The sequence below is a fragment of the Pectinophora gossypiella genome, chromosome 24 (genome assembly GCF_024362695.1).
Source record: "Pectinophora gossypiella chromosome 24, ilPecGoss1.1, whole genome shotgun sequence".
In the NCBI taxonomy this organism is placed as follows: Eukaryota; Metazoa; Arthropoda; class Insecta; order Lepidoptera; family Gelechiidae; genus Pectinophora; species Pectinophora gossypiella.
In genome coordinates this window covers 9,230,300-9,243,417 of record NC_065427.1, presented here as the reverse complement: position 1 = coordinate 9,243,417, position 13,118 = coordinate 9,230,300, and the positions used below count along the sequence as shown (strand labels likewise).

Here is a 13,118-nt window from a genome sequence, read left to right as displayed (position 1 = left end):
TGGTAGAATGCTTGCCTCTCACTTTGAGGTCGCAGGTTCGAATCCAGCACAGGCCTTAACCTATTGTCGAATTTGTTTTCGAATTCATGTTTGGATCATAAATGATTATCACGTGCTGTGCTGGATTCGATCCTGCGACCTCAAAGTTAGACAGTTAGAGGCAAGCATTCTACCAACTGGGCTACCAGGCATTAGGCCCATTTAACTACGACTCATTCGGTCGACTAATTCTTTCAAATAATATAAACTTCGCAGACGTCGCCCTGAGCACAACTGGGCATCCTCAGGCATTTTGTCTTGAATTTTTACAATAAAAAAATAAATAAAAATAAGTTCATACAAATACAAATACGTTTACAGAGTTCACTATCAGTTGTGGCTGAAAAGGGAGAGTTTCAGCTTTGCTGCTGCTTTTCAGTCACGCCCTGTAAAATAACCCTGGTTTTCCCCCAGAGCCCTATAAACCATGGACGACCGCACGGTAGACCTGATCTTCGCAGGCTCGCTGAAGTCGCTCCCACCGGTCAGCTCCAAGATCGTCAGGATATTTACCAGCTCCACATTTACTGGTGAGTATTTTTAGTGTTTTTTTTTTTATAATTTTCAGTTATATTCAAATTCAAAAATATCTTTATTCAGTAGGTAACATAGTTACACTTTGAATCGTCAATTTTTACATAACGAACGTCTCATCCGCCTAAAACTACTGCAGCTTCTCACAACCTGTAAGCCGGGGAAAAGAAGCTGCAAGAAAACCTCGGCACAGGGCCCTAGACGTTCTTTAAAAAATAAAATAAACATAAGATATTTTTATACAATTGAGTAATTTAGCTGCCTAATATCACTTCTCAGACAGTTAATTCCATGCATTCATATCTTCTAAATAATCACTAACTATTAAACTTTAATACTACTATACTTTTGTGATTTTCAATCACTTACCCACCGAAATCAAATTGTTAGAGGGTAAGACATTTAAAAAACGTCTAAAAAATTGGCTAGTTGATATGGAATTTTATGATTGGAATGAATATTTTCAACAACAATGATATTTAAAATTGACAAATGGTTAAAAATGTGACTAATTATTAGGTACTTACTTAATTCCTTGATGCTTAATACTGACATTATTTGTAATATTGTACGTCCGACATGGACATGCTGTTGAGACAATTTCATAATGTTTGACACCTGCATGTATGTACCTACACAGCTTCTCAATAAATGTTTCTTGTTTGATAAAAAAATCCACTTGATATCAACTCAGAATTATGGTTTGAATCATCCCCCTCAGTATTCTTTACGACGTCACTAACACCCTGTATGTACTGAAAGCTTAAGCTCTCTCAGGGGGTTTAACAACTTGTGCCCGGAATTAGTTTTACCTGTGGTAGTTAAACTTTGAGCGTCGGAAGTTTGTCGGCTGCAAAGCGTCATTGGATATTTCACTAATGGTAAAATCTACCTAGTTATACTTCATAACTAAAAGTCAAAGTCAAAGTCAAAGTCAAAGTATTTATTGCACACCATATGGTAAACAGTTGTTAGAGATATTATAGTATCACATATGGACCCGGGAGGGTATAGCAAAAACAAACAAAAATATTAAGAAATTACATTAGGACAGAAATAAAAAAAATAAAATAAATAATAATAATAATAAGTACTTAACATTAAACAAACTTAATCTAAAAATAACTATGAAAATCTTAGAAACTATTAATATCAACAAAAACTACATCACTTACTGTCTATTTGTCATGTAAGAAAAACTCTTGCAGTGTGTAAAAACTTTTCTCAATTAGGAATTATTTTTTTTTAATTTTTTTAACTATGTATATATGTGGGATATAGAAATCCCTTATATAGATTTATTCCTTATATTTTTACAAAATCCTCTAACCCGACCAACATCGCACCATAGACTCCCTTTCTTACTTTTTACCCACGACGGAACGGAGCAGGTATATGCGTTTAGGGTGAGAGATGTTTGTGTGTGCGTTTGTGCAAAGAAATGTTATTAATTATCTTCTAAACTAATAATCCGATTTTGATGCGGTTTTCAATAACGGGTTTGTGTTTGATAAGTTCATGTTATTAGACAGGTGTCATGTCTGTAACTCACTAGGGGGCGCCACAATATTAGAGTTTAGAGTCAATATTATTCGAAACGCCTCTTCAATTTATAATAGCAATTTATTTGCAATAGTTTTTATTAGTTAATTGTTTCTGACAGGCGTTTTTTTTTCGGTTCCATTGATTACACGTAATTACGTCGAACACGGTGCTGTTTCATTGCTACCTAAATCCCTTAAAAATCAGTAAAAAGGCATATCAGGCATATTCATGGTCCTTCGAGCCAGATTTCAGAGAAGATCACAATCAATAAATTGTAGATAATACGAAGTGATTGGCGAAGATTAAAGAAAAATCAAGATCGACTATAAGTGGCACGTGGATTGTGTGGTCAAGTGAATCAAATTCATCCAATTAATCCTCATTTAATTCATAAACTTGAACCCATCACTCAATAATCAGGTAGTATTAAGTAAACAGCCTCCGTGGTCTAGTGGTTAGAGCGTTAGGCTCACGATCTGGTGGTCCGGGTTCGATTCCCAATGGGGACATTGTCGAAATCACTTTGTGAGACTATCCTTTGTTTGGTAAGGACTTTTCAGGCTTGAATCACCTGATTGTCCGAAAAAGTAAGATGATTCCGTGCTTCGGAGGGCACGTTAAGCCGTTGGTCCCGGCTATTAGCCGTAAAAATACCTCCACCAACCCGCAGTGGAGCAGCGTGGTGGAGTATGCTCTATACCCCCTCCGGTTGATTGAGGGGAGGCCTGTGCCCAGCAGTGGGACGTATATAGGCAGTTTATTTATGTTATGTATTAAGTAAAGCAAAGTGTTGTTAATTACGGTTAGTATAATTTTAATTACATTTATTACCCACGACGGAACGGAGCAGGTATATGCGTTTAGGGTGAGAGATGTTTGTGTGTGCGTTTGTGCAAAGTAATGTTACCACCTATCTTTTAAACTAATGATCCGATTTTGAGACGGTTTTCAATAACGGGATTGTGTTTGATGAGTTCATGTTCTTAGACAGGTGTCATGGCTGTAACTCACTAGGGGGTGCCACAATATTAGTGCAAAACAATGTTGCAATATAATCAAAACGAAATGTCCGATTACAATAAATTCTGTTTTCGGCAATGTGTACGTGGTAGCTTATTGCATGTTCCCAAATAATATAAAAATTACGTCTTTCTAGAGGGTGCTACAATATTAGTGAAAAATAGTATTGCAATAATATTAAAACGAATTGTCCAATTTCAATGCGGTTTTCAGCAATGGGTTCGTAGTTGAATGGTGCATGGTCTAAGATAAGTCTTATGATATTAACTCACTAGGAGGCGCTGCTATATTAGTGTGAAACGTTTATATTGCAATATTATTAAAATTAAAACGTATTGTCTGATTTCAATGCGGATTTCAGGAATGAGTTCGTGGGTGATTGGTACATGTTCTCAGATGAGTGTTATAGAGGTAACTTTAAACAGAAAGCAACTGTATAATATATAATAAGGGACTTAATATTATGTGGTAGGATGAATCACACTTATTGTTTTGCGAGATCTTATCTACACATTATATAGATTATAATTCGTATATGCTCTCTAAAAAGTCTGAAATAAAATTAAGCAAAATTAAAAATTTTGGAAAAACCCACGACGGTAAAAATATCATCGAAAAAGAATAAAATAACTCAAAACCCCCGACTTAACCCAATTATTATGTAACGAAATATTATATTAGACTTAAAAATACTTTCTAAAAAAGAGTTGATATCTCGAGACATCGGTAATAGATATACTTAAGTACCTAAACAATGAATATGGATGTTTACAGTTTTTTCCTAACGGGTCTGTTTCTCGAAGATATACTTAAATGTAGCGATAATAATTTTACCATAATACATAACCGAGGAATATCCGTCGGGGGCTGCCATTAACCCAGCTAAAGTTTTTCTAGTGACGTGAATACAATTATTGAAGAATTGTAGATGTTTAACGACGACATAAAATACACTTATGAGTATGATTAAATTTCTGTTGAAATTTCATATAGAAAAGGCAGCCCCCGACGGATATTCCTCGGTTATGTATTATGGTAAAATTATTATCGCTACATTTAAGTATATCTTCGAGAAACAGACCCGTTAGGAAAAAACTGTAAACATCCATATTCATTGTTTAGGTACTTAAGTATATCTATTACCGATGTCTCGAGATATCAACTCTTTTTTAGAAAGTATTTTTAAGTCTAATATAATATTTCGTTACATAATAATTGGGTTAAGTCGGGGGTTTTGAGTTATTTTATTCTTTTTCGATGATATTTTTACCGTCGTGGGTTTTTCCAAAATTTTTAATTTTGCTTAATTTTTATATACTGTCTTACGTCCCATTCATTATCCTTCCATAGTATTCTCACTTTATATACTGCACGAGTTTAATTTAATTTGTAGTACCATAGCTAGCCAACAATTTGGAGGCTTCAGTGTCTAGACTCCTGTTCAGTATGTCCATTTTATTTTTTGCCCTAGATGGCATTAACTACTTGGCCGGACAAATAGAGAGCGCTAAAGACTCTCATCCGGTACAACGTTTAAGAAAACAGGCCTTAGGGTGCCTAGTTGGGCGTGAACCTCGGCTCAGGGCGTCGTCTGGGAGGAAAAATATTTGAAAGAATTAATCGACCCTAGAGGGTCGATAGCGATTAGCGCTGATTGAGGGAAATCGTCGACCACGCCGGTGGGGTCGGTATCGGGGTCCTGAAGTGTTTGGTGTCGCGTGCTGATTGACTGCGCCTCTATGGCTAGAGTACCTAATCGGGTCGTCGGGATCGTAAATTACAGATCGGATATATGAAGTGTCCAGGGTGTGGTAGTACTTACACATAACATGAGTTCTGCCGATGATCAAAGGATAATTAATGCTCATAAAGTCTCTTTACGAAAACTTTGATCTACGAATTATGTTGGCACCATATCGATTTACCAAAAACATTACGTGTATAAGAACAATTTAAACTGAAACGTTCGAGGGAGTGACAGGGCTGGTTTTGGGAATAAAATAAATAAAGAAAATTATGAATTATTATAGTACGCCATAACTGCAATACATTTTTGACGAGACTTATTATAATAGATTTGCCGTAAATGGCAAAGTCTTCCAATCTTGAAAAAGGTATAAAATGAGTCAAATGAGATACATTTTACGAAACGTCAAAACAGAAGTTTTCTTTGGATTTTTTATGGAAATAATGTCCTGTGACGTCATCAATAAAAGCGCTCAAACGTCGTATTCATACTACTTAATTCGTAATTAAAATTCGAAAATAATTCGAAAAATAAAATAAAGTTGGTTTTTAATCATCTTAGACTGGCTTCTATTTCTAGCATTTTATAGGTAATTTTGAATGTTAAACTTTGGGCTTTTTGTACGTTCGAATTTTTAAATTGGACGCCGACGTTCTTTAAAAAAATTCGAATCAGAATTCGAAATTTGATCTGACAGTAACATTTACCTACTTACTTACATTTTCTTAGTGTTTTGTTATCAAAATAATGCTAATAAATTGTAACTATAGTTTAAGCGCTTAAAGCGTAAAAAATGCCTGACGACAGTTGACCATAGACTATCTAATAAACTTACATCATCATCATCAATTTAAGAGCCACGCTCTTGTCGGTGTAGCCTTTTCCATTCCAGTGTATCAAAGGCCAATTCCTTGACTTCCCTATAAGACACGACGTTAACCTTTTCTTTAATCTGTTCCATGTAAGCTCTTCTTGGTCTTCCCCTTCCTCTCTTTCCTTCTAGCTTTCCTAATAAACTTACGCGTGTCAAAAATGGTCTAAATATTTATTTTTTATTTTAGACAACCAGAATGCCAGAATTACACTTATTTGCTAAAATAAAATAGAATTAGGTTTTCTAAGATTTTAGGTGTATGATAGCATCTGCAGGAATCGGCAACGATGTTAAAATAATGAGAGTGCTATTAATTAGTTCAGTGTTCATTTGTGTAAGTGAAGTGTAGTGCCTAAGTTTTTATTTATGTTGTGAATCTTTAAAACTCGTTTATTAATATTTATTTGTAATAATGTTTACAAAACCTTGCGTAGTAGTACTACCTACCTAAGTAATGATGGTTAAATTAGGTATTGTAATTGGCAGCCGTCAGACGTTACACACACAGTTGCGCGTGTACGATAACGTCAATGTACAGTGGCCCAGATTCCTGCAGACACCTCCTAATTTTACTTTAAGTTATACCTGTCATTTTCTTATCCGCCGAAAAGGAAAGGGACGGATGATTGACAGCTCTTAATTTTAGGAAGAATGAGTAAATTAATGAATAACCCGGACGAATCAAAAAGGTATCTTGCTGGTATGCAAACCGTTTGACGTGTGCAACATGTAGAATTTTTAGACGGTTGTTTTAGATTTGTGCTTAAAATCGACGTGTGTTCCATAAATTTTATGCTTGTCGATTACCCGTCCCTTTCCCTTTCGGTGGATAAAAAAATGACAGGTATAACTTAAAATAAAATTAGACGGCGTCTGCAGGAATTAGCACCAGTGTCAGTGCAAAACGAGTGTGCCTGAGTCCACCCCTGTGTCGCGGCGTGGTGTGGCGAGCGGTCCTTGAACAAGTTTTAATTAATATCCATTATCAGATAGTGGGTGATTGCTACCGAATTTAATTTACGTAGGTTCGAGACGGATTTTTAACGAGCGCAACTTGTTCCGGAAAGTCGTGTGGGAGACATCGCCGGATTACATACAAAAACACCGCAGATACTAGATACAAAAGTAATATACGATCCCGACGACCCGATTACTCTAGCCATAGAGGCGGCCAATCAGCTCGCGACACCAAACACTTCAGGATCTCGATACCGACTCCGCCGTCATGGTCGATGATTTCCCTCAATCAGCGCTTATCGCTATCGACCCACTAGGGTAGATTAAGTCTTTCAAATATTTTTCCTCTCAGACGACGCCCTGAGCCGAGGTTCGCGCCCAACTGGGCACCCTCAGGCCTGTTGTCTTAAACGTTGTACCGGGTGAGAGCCTTCAGCAATCCCCATTTGTTCAAGTCATACAAAACTGTATACAAAAATGTTGAAACTAAGAATGTACTTTTTTTAAATAATTATATACAAGCACACACCCGACACTTCATACAAAAATCTCATTCTGAATGTGTACCGTCTATCGCGTAAGCTAGCAGAGTCCACAGAATACCAGGGTCGTGGTTCACGCCGCGACTTGTGAGCGAAGTCCTTTTATTTAAATAAATAAAATACATTATCTAGCACAATGGACACAAGATATAGAAATAAGGACTACAGATACAGTAAGGAACAACAGGTGGCCTTATTGCACATGCAGCAATTTCGTCCAGGCAACCTTTGGGTATAGGAAAATTTTGTACAAATATAATTTCAAGACGTCCTCCACCTCCTTATTATCTTTGGCCAAGTAATTAGTGGCTGATTTTGCAAACTGGTGTATCTGCAATTCTTTGCTAAAATAATTTGTATCTTATTACAGTAGCAAAAGATGCAAATCAGATTCGCCAAAAATGTCAGATACGTCAGTTAGCGACGTCAGCAGCGAATTTATAGGTCAAAGTAATATTAGTACTCGATGTTCTATCTCCGTGGTCTAGTGGTTAGAGCGTTAGGCTCACGATCTGGAGGTCCGGGTTCGATTCCCGATGGGGACATTGTCGAAATCACTTTGTGAGACTGTCCTTTGTTTGGTAAGGACTTTTCAGGCTTGCATCACCTGAATGTCCGAAAAAGTAAGATGATTCCGTGCTTCGGAGGGCACGTTAAGCCGTTGGTCCCGGCTATTAGCCGTGAAAACACCTCCACCAACCCGCATTGGAGCAGCGTGGTGGAGTATGCTCCATACCCCCTCCGGTTGATAGAGGGAGGCCTGTGCCCAGCAGTGGGACGTATATAGGCTGTTATAGATATAGATAGTTCTAGAGAGATGGCGCTGGCATCGGCTTAATAACGATAATGATAGGAAGAATTTCGCATAGACAGGAGGAGGACCCGGTGGTGTAATGGTTAACACGCTCGTCCCGGCTTGACAAGAGCTGTGGGTTCAAGTCCCGTCCGAGTCAGATTCTTTTTTCTATTTTATTATTTCTTTGTGAGTTCTAAAGTTCCTTAAGCACGGGTTAGTGGAAAAAAAATCAACTAAATGCCATTTGCGAAAAGTCTACAATGTGATCGACCACGCCGGCGGGGTTGGTGCACTATAATTTGCAGCAAAATACACAAAGCTACTTGCTCCGCAATACAGTCCTAATGCAGATTTTGCCTGGCATAGACTCAAGTTAAGAACCAGGTCACAAACATATCGTGAAAACTGCGAATGACTTATTACAGTTTGTTGAAGTGTTAAAGAAAGGCGTCACGAAAAAAAAAAATCAAAAATTCAAAAATATTTATTCTTCAAAATTGGCTTACATATTTAGCGCTTTTTGAACGTCAAAAATAGCACCAATGGTGCTAATTCCTGTAAATACCATCTGATTTTATTTTAAGTTATATCTGTCATTTTCTTAACCGCCGAAAAGGAAAGGGACGGGTAATCGACAAGCATAAAATTTATGGAACACACGTCAATTTTAAGCACAAATCTAAACCAACCGTCTAAAAATTTTACATCAGTCAATAACCCGACACATTCATTTACTCATTCTTCCTAAAATTAAGAGCTGTGAATCATCCGTCCCTTTCCTTTTCGACGGATATGAAAATGACGGATATAACTTAAAATAAAATTAGGCTGTGTCTCCAGGAACCGGGGCCAATATCGTCGTTGCCAATTTAAAAGCTCTTATGTGTCGCCCTCACCAAATTATTTTTTTGACAGGATCGAAAAGTATTTTGCTCTTAAAACATTCAGTACAAACTCTTATGTACGTAAATATCAACTTTATTTTCAATTTAATTAAATTTTCAATTATTTGCCATTATTATCATCATCATCATCAATTTAAGAGCCACGCTCTTGTCGGTGCAGCAGTTCCATGCTACTTTTTTAGGGGAAAATATGGCAGTGGTTTCCCTCCTGCCATTATTATATCGACTCCATATAAAGTAATCAAGAATCATTCATGAAAAGATTGTAATAGTCTATAAAAGCACTGTACAACAGTAAAGTTAGAATGAAAGCTGTCAGTAAGTACTTAAAGAAAATGTTACCTTACGGTATTTAAAAGTAAGACGCCTTCCATTTAATTTTCTATCACCCTACCCATCACTGCCCTACTTTCAAACCAGAACCTATCAGTTTATCGCTGTTGAAGGAGCGATGCATACCGACTTAATGAAAACGATTATTAAATGATTTAGGCTTCGTTCTTTGCTAGGCTAACTTAACAACTGCTTCTGTCAGCGAGCTCATAAAAAACTGTTTCTTTGAATAAGTCACATAAATTCTCTTTATTTTTCACTTTTCTTCCACCGTCTGCAATTGGAATATCATTGTATTTATATGTAATACAAACTGGACTTAAAAAAAAAGAAAGGAAAACATCTTCTTCTATCGTGTGAGTTGTAGGAGTACCAAGTAGTACCAACCTCATCAACCCTGGTGTCAGGGTTACTATTGCGCCGCCAAAAGCCCCTGACATGGCTCATGTAACGACTACTTACTTACATCAGTAAGTAGTAACCGGGACCAACGGCTTAACGTGCCTTCCGAAGCAGGGATCATTTTACTTTTTGGACAATCAGGTGATTCAAGCCTGAAAAGTCCTTACCAAACAAAGGACAGTCTTACAAAGTGGTTTCGACAGTGTCCCCATCGGGAATCGAACCCGGACCTCCAGATCGTGAGCCTAACGCTCTAACCACTAGACCACGGAGGCCGATATAATAACACTATCACGAAAGTTTTCCAACTAACTTAATGCGATTATTAACCACAAAACATCATGTCGTATTAATTATTTAGATTATTCAATGAAGAAAGCAACCATTATAGTTCGCGTTCCCGCCAAAAAGTCTCCATACAATGTGAATAGCGCCTAACGCTGGCAACACTATTGCCCCCAACAAGATGGCCACCGTTGCGTGTCGGTGACTGTCACGCGACACGTCACTACTACCGCAGTTACTTTAGTAGATAAAACTACCCCTTTTAGAGTAATTTAGTTTGTTACGGTTGTCTGGAAGGAGTCTTTAGAGGCGATAAGGCCGCCAATAAAGGCATTGCACCAAATATGCAGTAAAAGGCAATGTAGTAAAGGTCGATGTTTGTAACTTTTTTGTTTTGACTCATTGTAGATCTGCCGCAAATGGCATTAACTACTTGGCCAGACAAATGGCGAGCGCTCTTAATTACTACTTTCTATTTAAAGTCAAAAAATTTAATAACAAGCTTTTTCCCGCGGCTTCGCTCCCTTTAAATGCTATGTAAGTACCCATTTTTAGCTCCCTACCTTGAATACTACGAAAAGTCCCACATAATATTTCACCCCCTCTTTGAAGGGGTTAGGGGCAGATTTCCAAAAAAAAATGATGCTCGATTTTTTGTTAGTCAGAAATAGTCCGCATAAGTACCAATTTTTAACTTTCTACCTTGAAAATTGTAGAACGCTCCATACAATTTTTAATGTGATGTCGTAAATAATTTCATTTTTCCTCAGCATTGAACCCGAGCGAAACCGGGGCGGGTCGCTAGTCAATAAATATATCGTGAATTCGTCATCCATCAATTAATCAACAATCAAGGGTGTTTGTATGGTTTGTGAAACCTACGTCAACGGCGAACTGACCATACACTCACATACATTGATAGCGGCCAAACACATAACCCTCCATTTTGCTACGCCGCAGCCGGGTAAATAGTGATTAACCTTAACTTCTTCTTTCGTGTGGGTTGTGAGATGAATGCCCGACCTCATCAACCCTGGTGTCAGGGTATTAACCTTGTAATAACCAGGCTTGAAATGTCATAGTCTTTTAAAAGGGCAAACTCGACTGGCGCGGACTATTTGACTTTGTGAATGTAAATCTATTTGCTAACGTGATGACGACCTAGACTAGGGATCGCTGATTGGAATCGATCGACTAAGCTAAACTGTTTAGTTTAGTTAGATACGTGCTGGCCCCGATTCCTGCAGACACCTGCTAATTTTATGTTATACCCGTCATTTTCTTATCCGCCGAAAAGGAAAAGGATGGATGACTGGCACATTAAAAACCTCAAAAATAACAGTATTTTTCCACTATTTAATGGATGTTGTTATACATATAAACCTTCCTCTTGAATCACCCTATCTATTAAAAAAACCGTGTGATGCTCTGTCGCGGAGCCACCACCTCCAATTCAGTTGAAAACGATATAGATTACTGTACGTACCATGTACATAGTGTACGTGAAAAGATTTTATGTGTACGTGCTATAATTAGAAAGAAAACAACAAATTAAAGTGGCTTCGCTGGAGAGCATACTCCCCAGCGGAGCCACTCAGTTTGCATACTTCGAGATGTTTTCTTCCTGTAAATTGAAGTATAGTTTGATGTACGTACTACGTACATAGTGTACGTGAAAAGATTTTATGTGTACGTGCTATAATTAGAAAGAAAACAACAAATTAAAGTGGCTTCGCTGGAGAGCATACTCCCCAGCGGAGCCACTCAGTTTGCATACTTCGAGATGTTTTCTTCCTGTAAATTGAAGTATAGTTTGATGTACGTACTACGTACATAGTGTACGTGAAAAGATTTTATGTGTACGTGCTATAATTAGAAAGAAAACAACAAATTAAAGTGTATATGACGGCATGAACAAAACGTGAAGCGCTGAAGATTTTAAGAAACAATCTCCTTGCGAGAACTTTTTATCTATGCACAAACTACTAAGAGAACCTATTTCAGACGAACGTCTCTCATACAAAACAAAGAGCCTCAGAATTTAGAGTATGACACTTGATTTGACATATAAAATTATATTGCCACACGCAAAAATAATTGTGGGGTTGCCATAGTAATGATATGGCACGGCGTGGCAGTAGTGATAGCTTTAAATTATTTAGATTACTTTAAATTTTGATGACAAGGTTTGGTGACGGATCGGTACGGCACTGACATTTAATTTTATGTCAAATCTGTCATAGATACACGGCCGGAAATGTTCATACAAAAAAATTGTACCATAGCGCAAATGTACCGAGTTTAGAAAATGACGGCTACTTCACCCCTCTCCTACTTCATTTCACCCCTCTGCGATCTTCCGCCATCTTGGGACAATCTTAGGTTAGGATATAAACATAGACACAAGGGCAAGCGCTGCCCGCCCGGCGTCCTAACCAAACAAAATCCAAAATCAATCATTGTTTCATTGTAGTTTTATAAATGTAAGTGATCGAGTGAAATTTGCGTTGAATAAATTCCGTAGTTAGCCTCTCAACTAGAAAACTGTAATATCCATACAGTATGAGTGTAAGATAAGTAAGCGAAAAGACGAAAAGACGCTATATTTCACCAGTTTCCTAAAAGTGAGCTAGGAAGAACTCTAGAAGTGCAGAAGTTACAGTGTTTGTGTGATGACAATTTGCGAAGGCTTAGGACTACTGGGAACAATTGTGTTTGCCATGCGGATTGCACAAAGACATTTTTATTAAAAGCTTTCCGGGTCTCTCAAGATTAGCAGTGTTATTATAAACAAAATATTAAAGGGTACAGATGTCTCTAGATTAGAGAGTTTAGAGGAAAGTTTGCCATTAATGCAAAAAGGCATATTTAAAATAATAATAATAAAGCTCTATTTCAGAAAAAAAATCCATAAAATATAAAACAAAATTAAAAAATAAAATGTTATACAAGTAAACTGCAGTCTTTTTTTTATAAACCTCGTCATCAAAATTTAAAGTAATCTAAATAATTTAAAGCTATCACTACTGCCACGCCGTGCCATATCATTACTATGGCAACCCCACAATTATTTTTGCGTGTGGCAATATAATTTTATATGTCAAATCAAGTGTCATACTCTAAATTCTGAGGCTCTTTG

The 13,118-nt window shown here is 37.3% G+C and overlaps 1 protein-coding gene across 3 annotated transcripts in view; it reads left to right on the top strand.

Annotated features, from left to right (window-relative positions):
* LOC126377713 (NACHT and WD repeat domain-containing protein 2) overlaps window positions 1-13,118 on the top strand; it is a 60,363-nt gene that overhangs the window by 16,941 nt on the left and 30,304 nt on the right. For 2 of the 3 annotated variants that reach the window (XM_050025483.1, XM_050025482.1), the window contains exon 2: window positions 454-569. In XM_050025483.1, the coding sequence (XP_049881440.1) occupies window positions 467-569 (103 nt within the window). In that variant the 5' untranslated portion in view covers window positions 454-466. Of the gene's footprint in view, window positions 1-453; window positions 570-10,446; window positions 10,517-13,118 lie in introns of those variants that run through there. The other variant, XM_050025484.1, reaches the window with a different exon arrangement.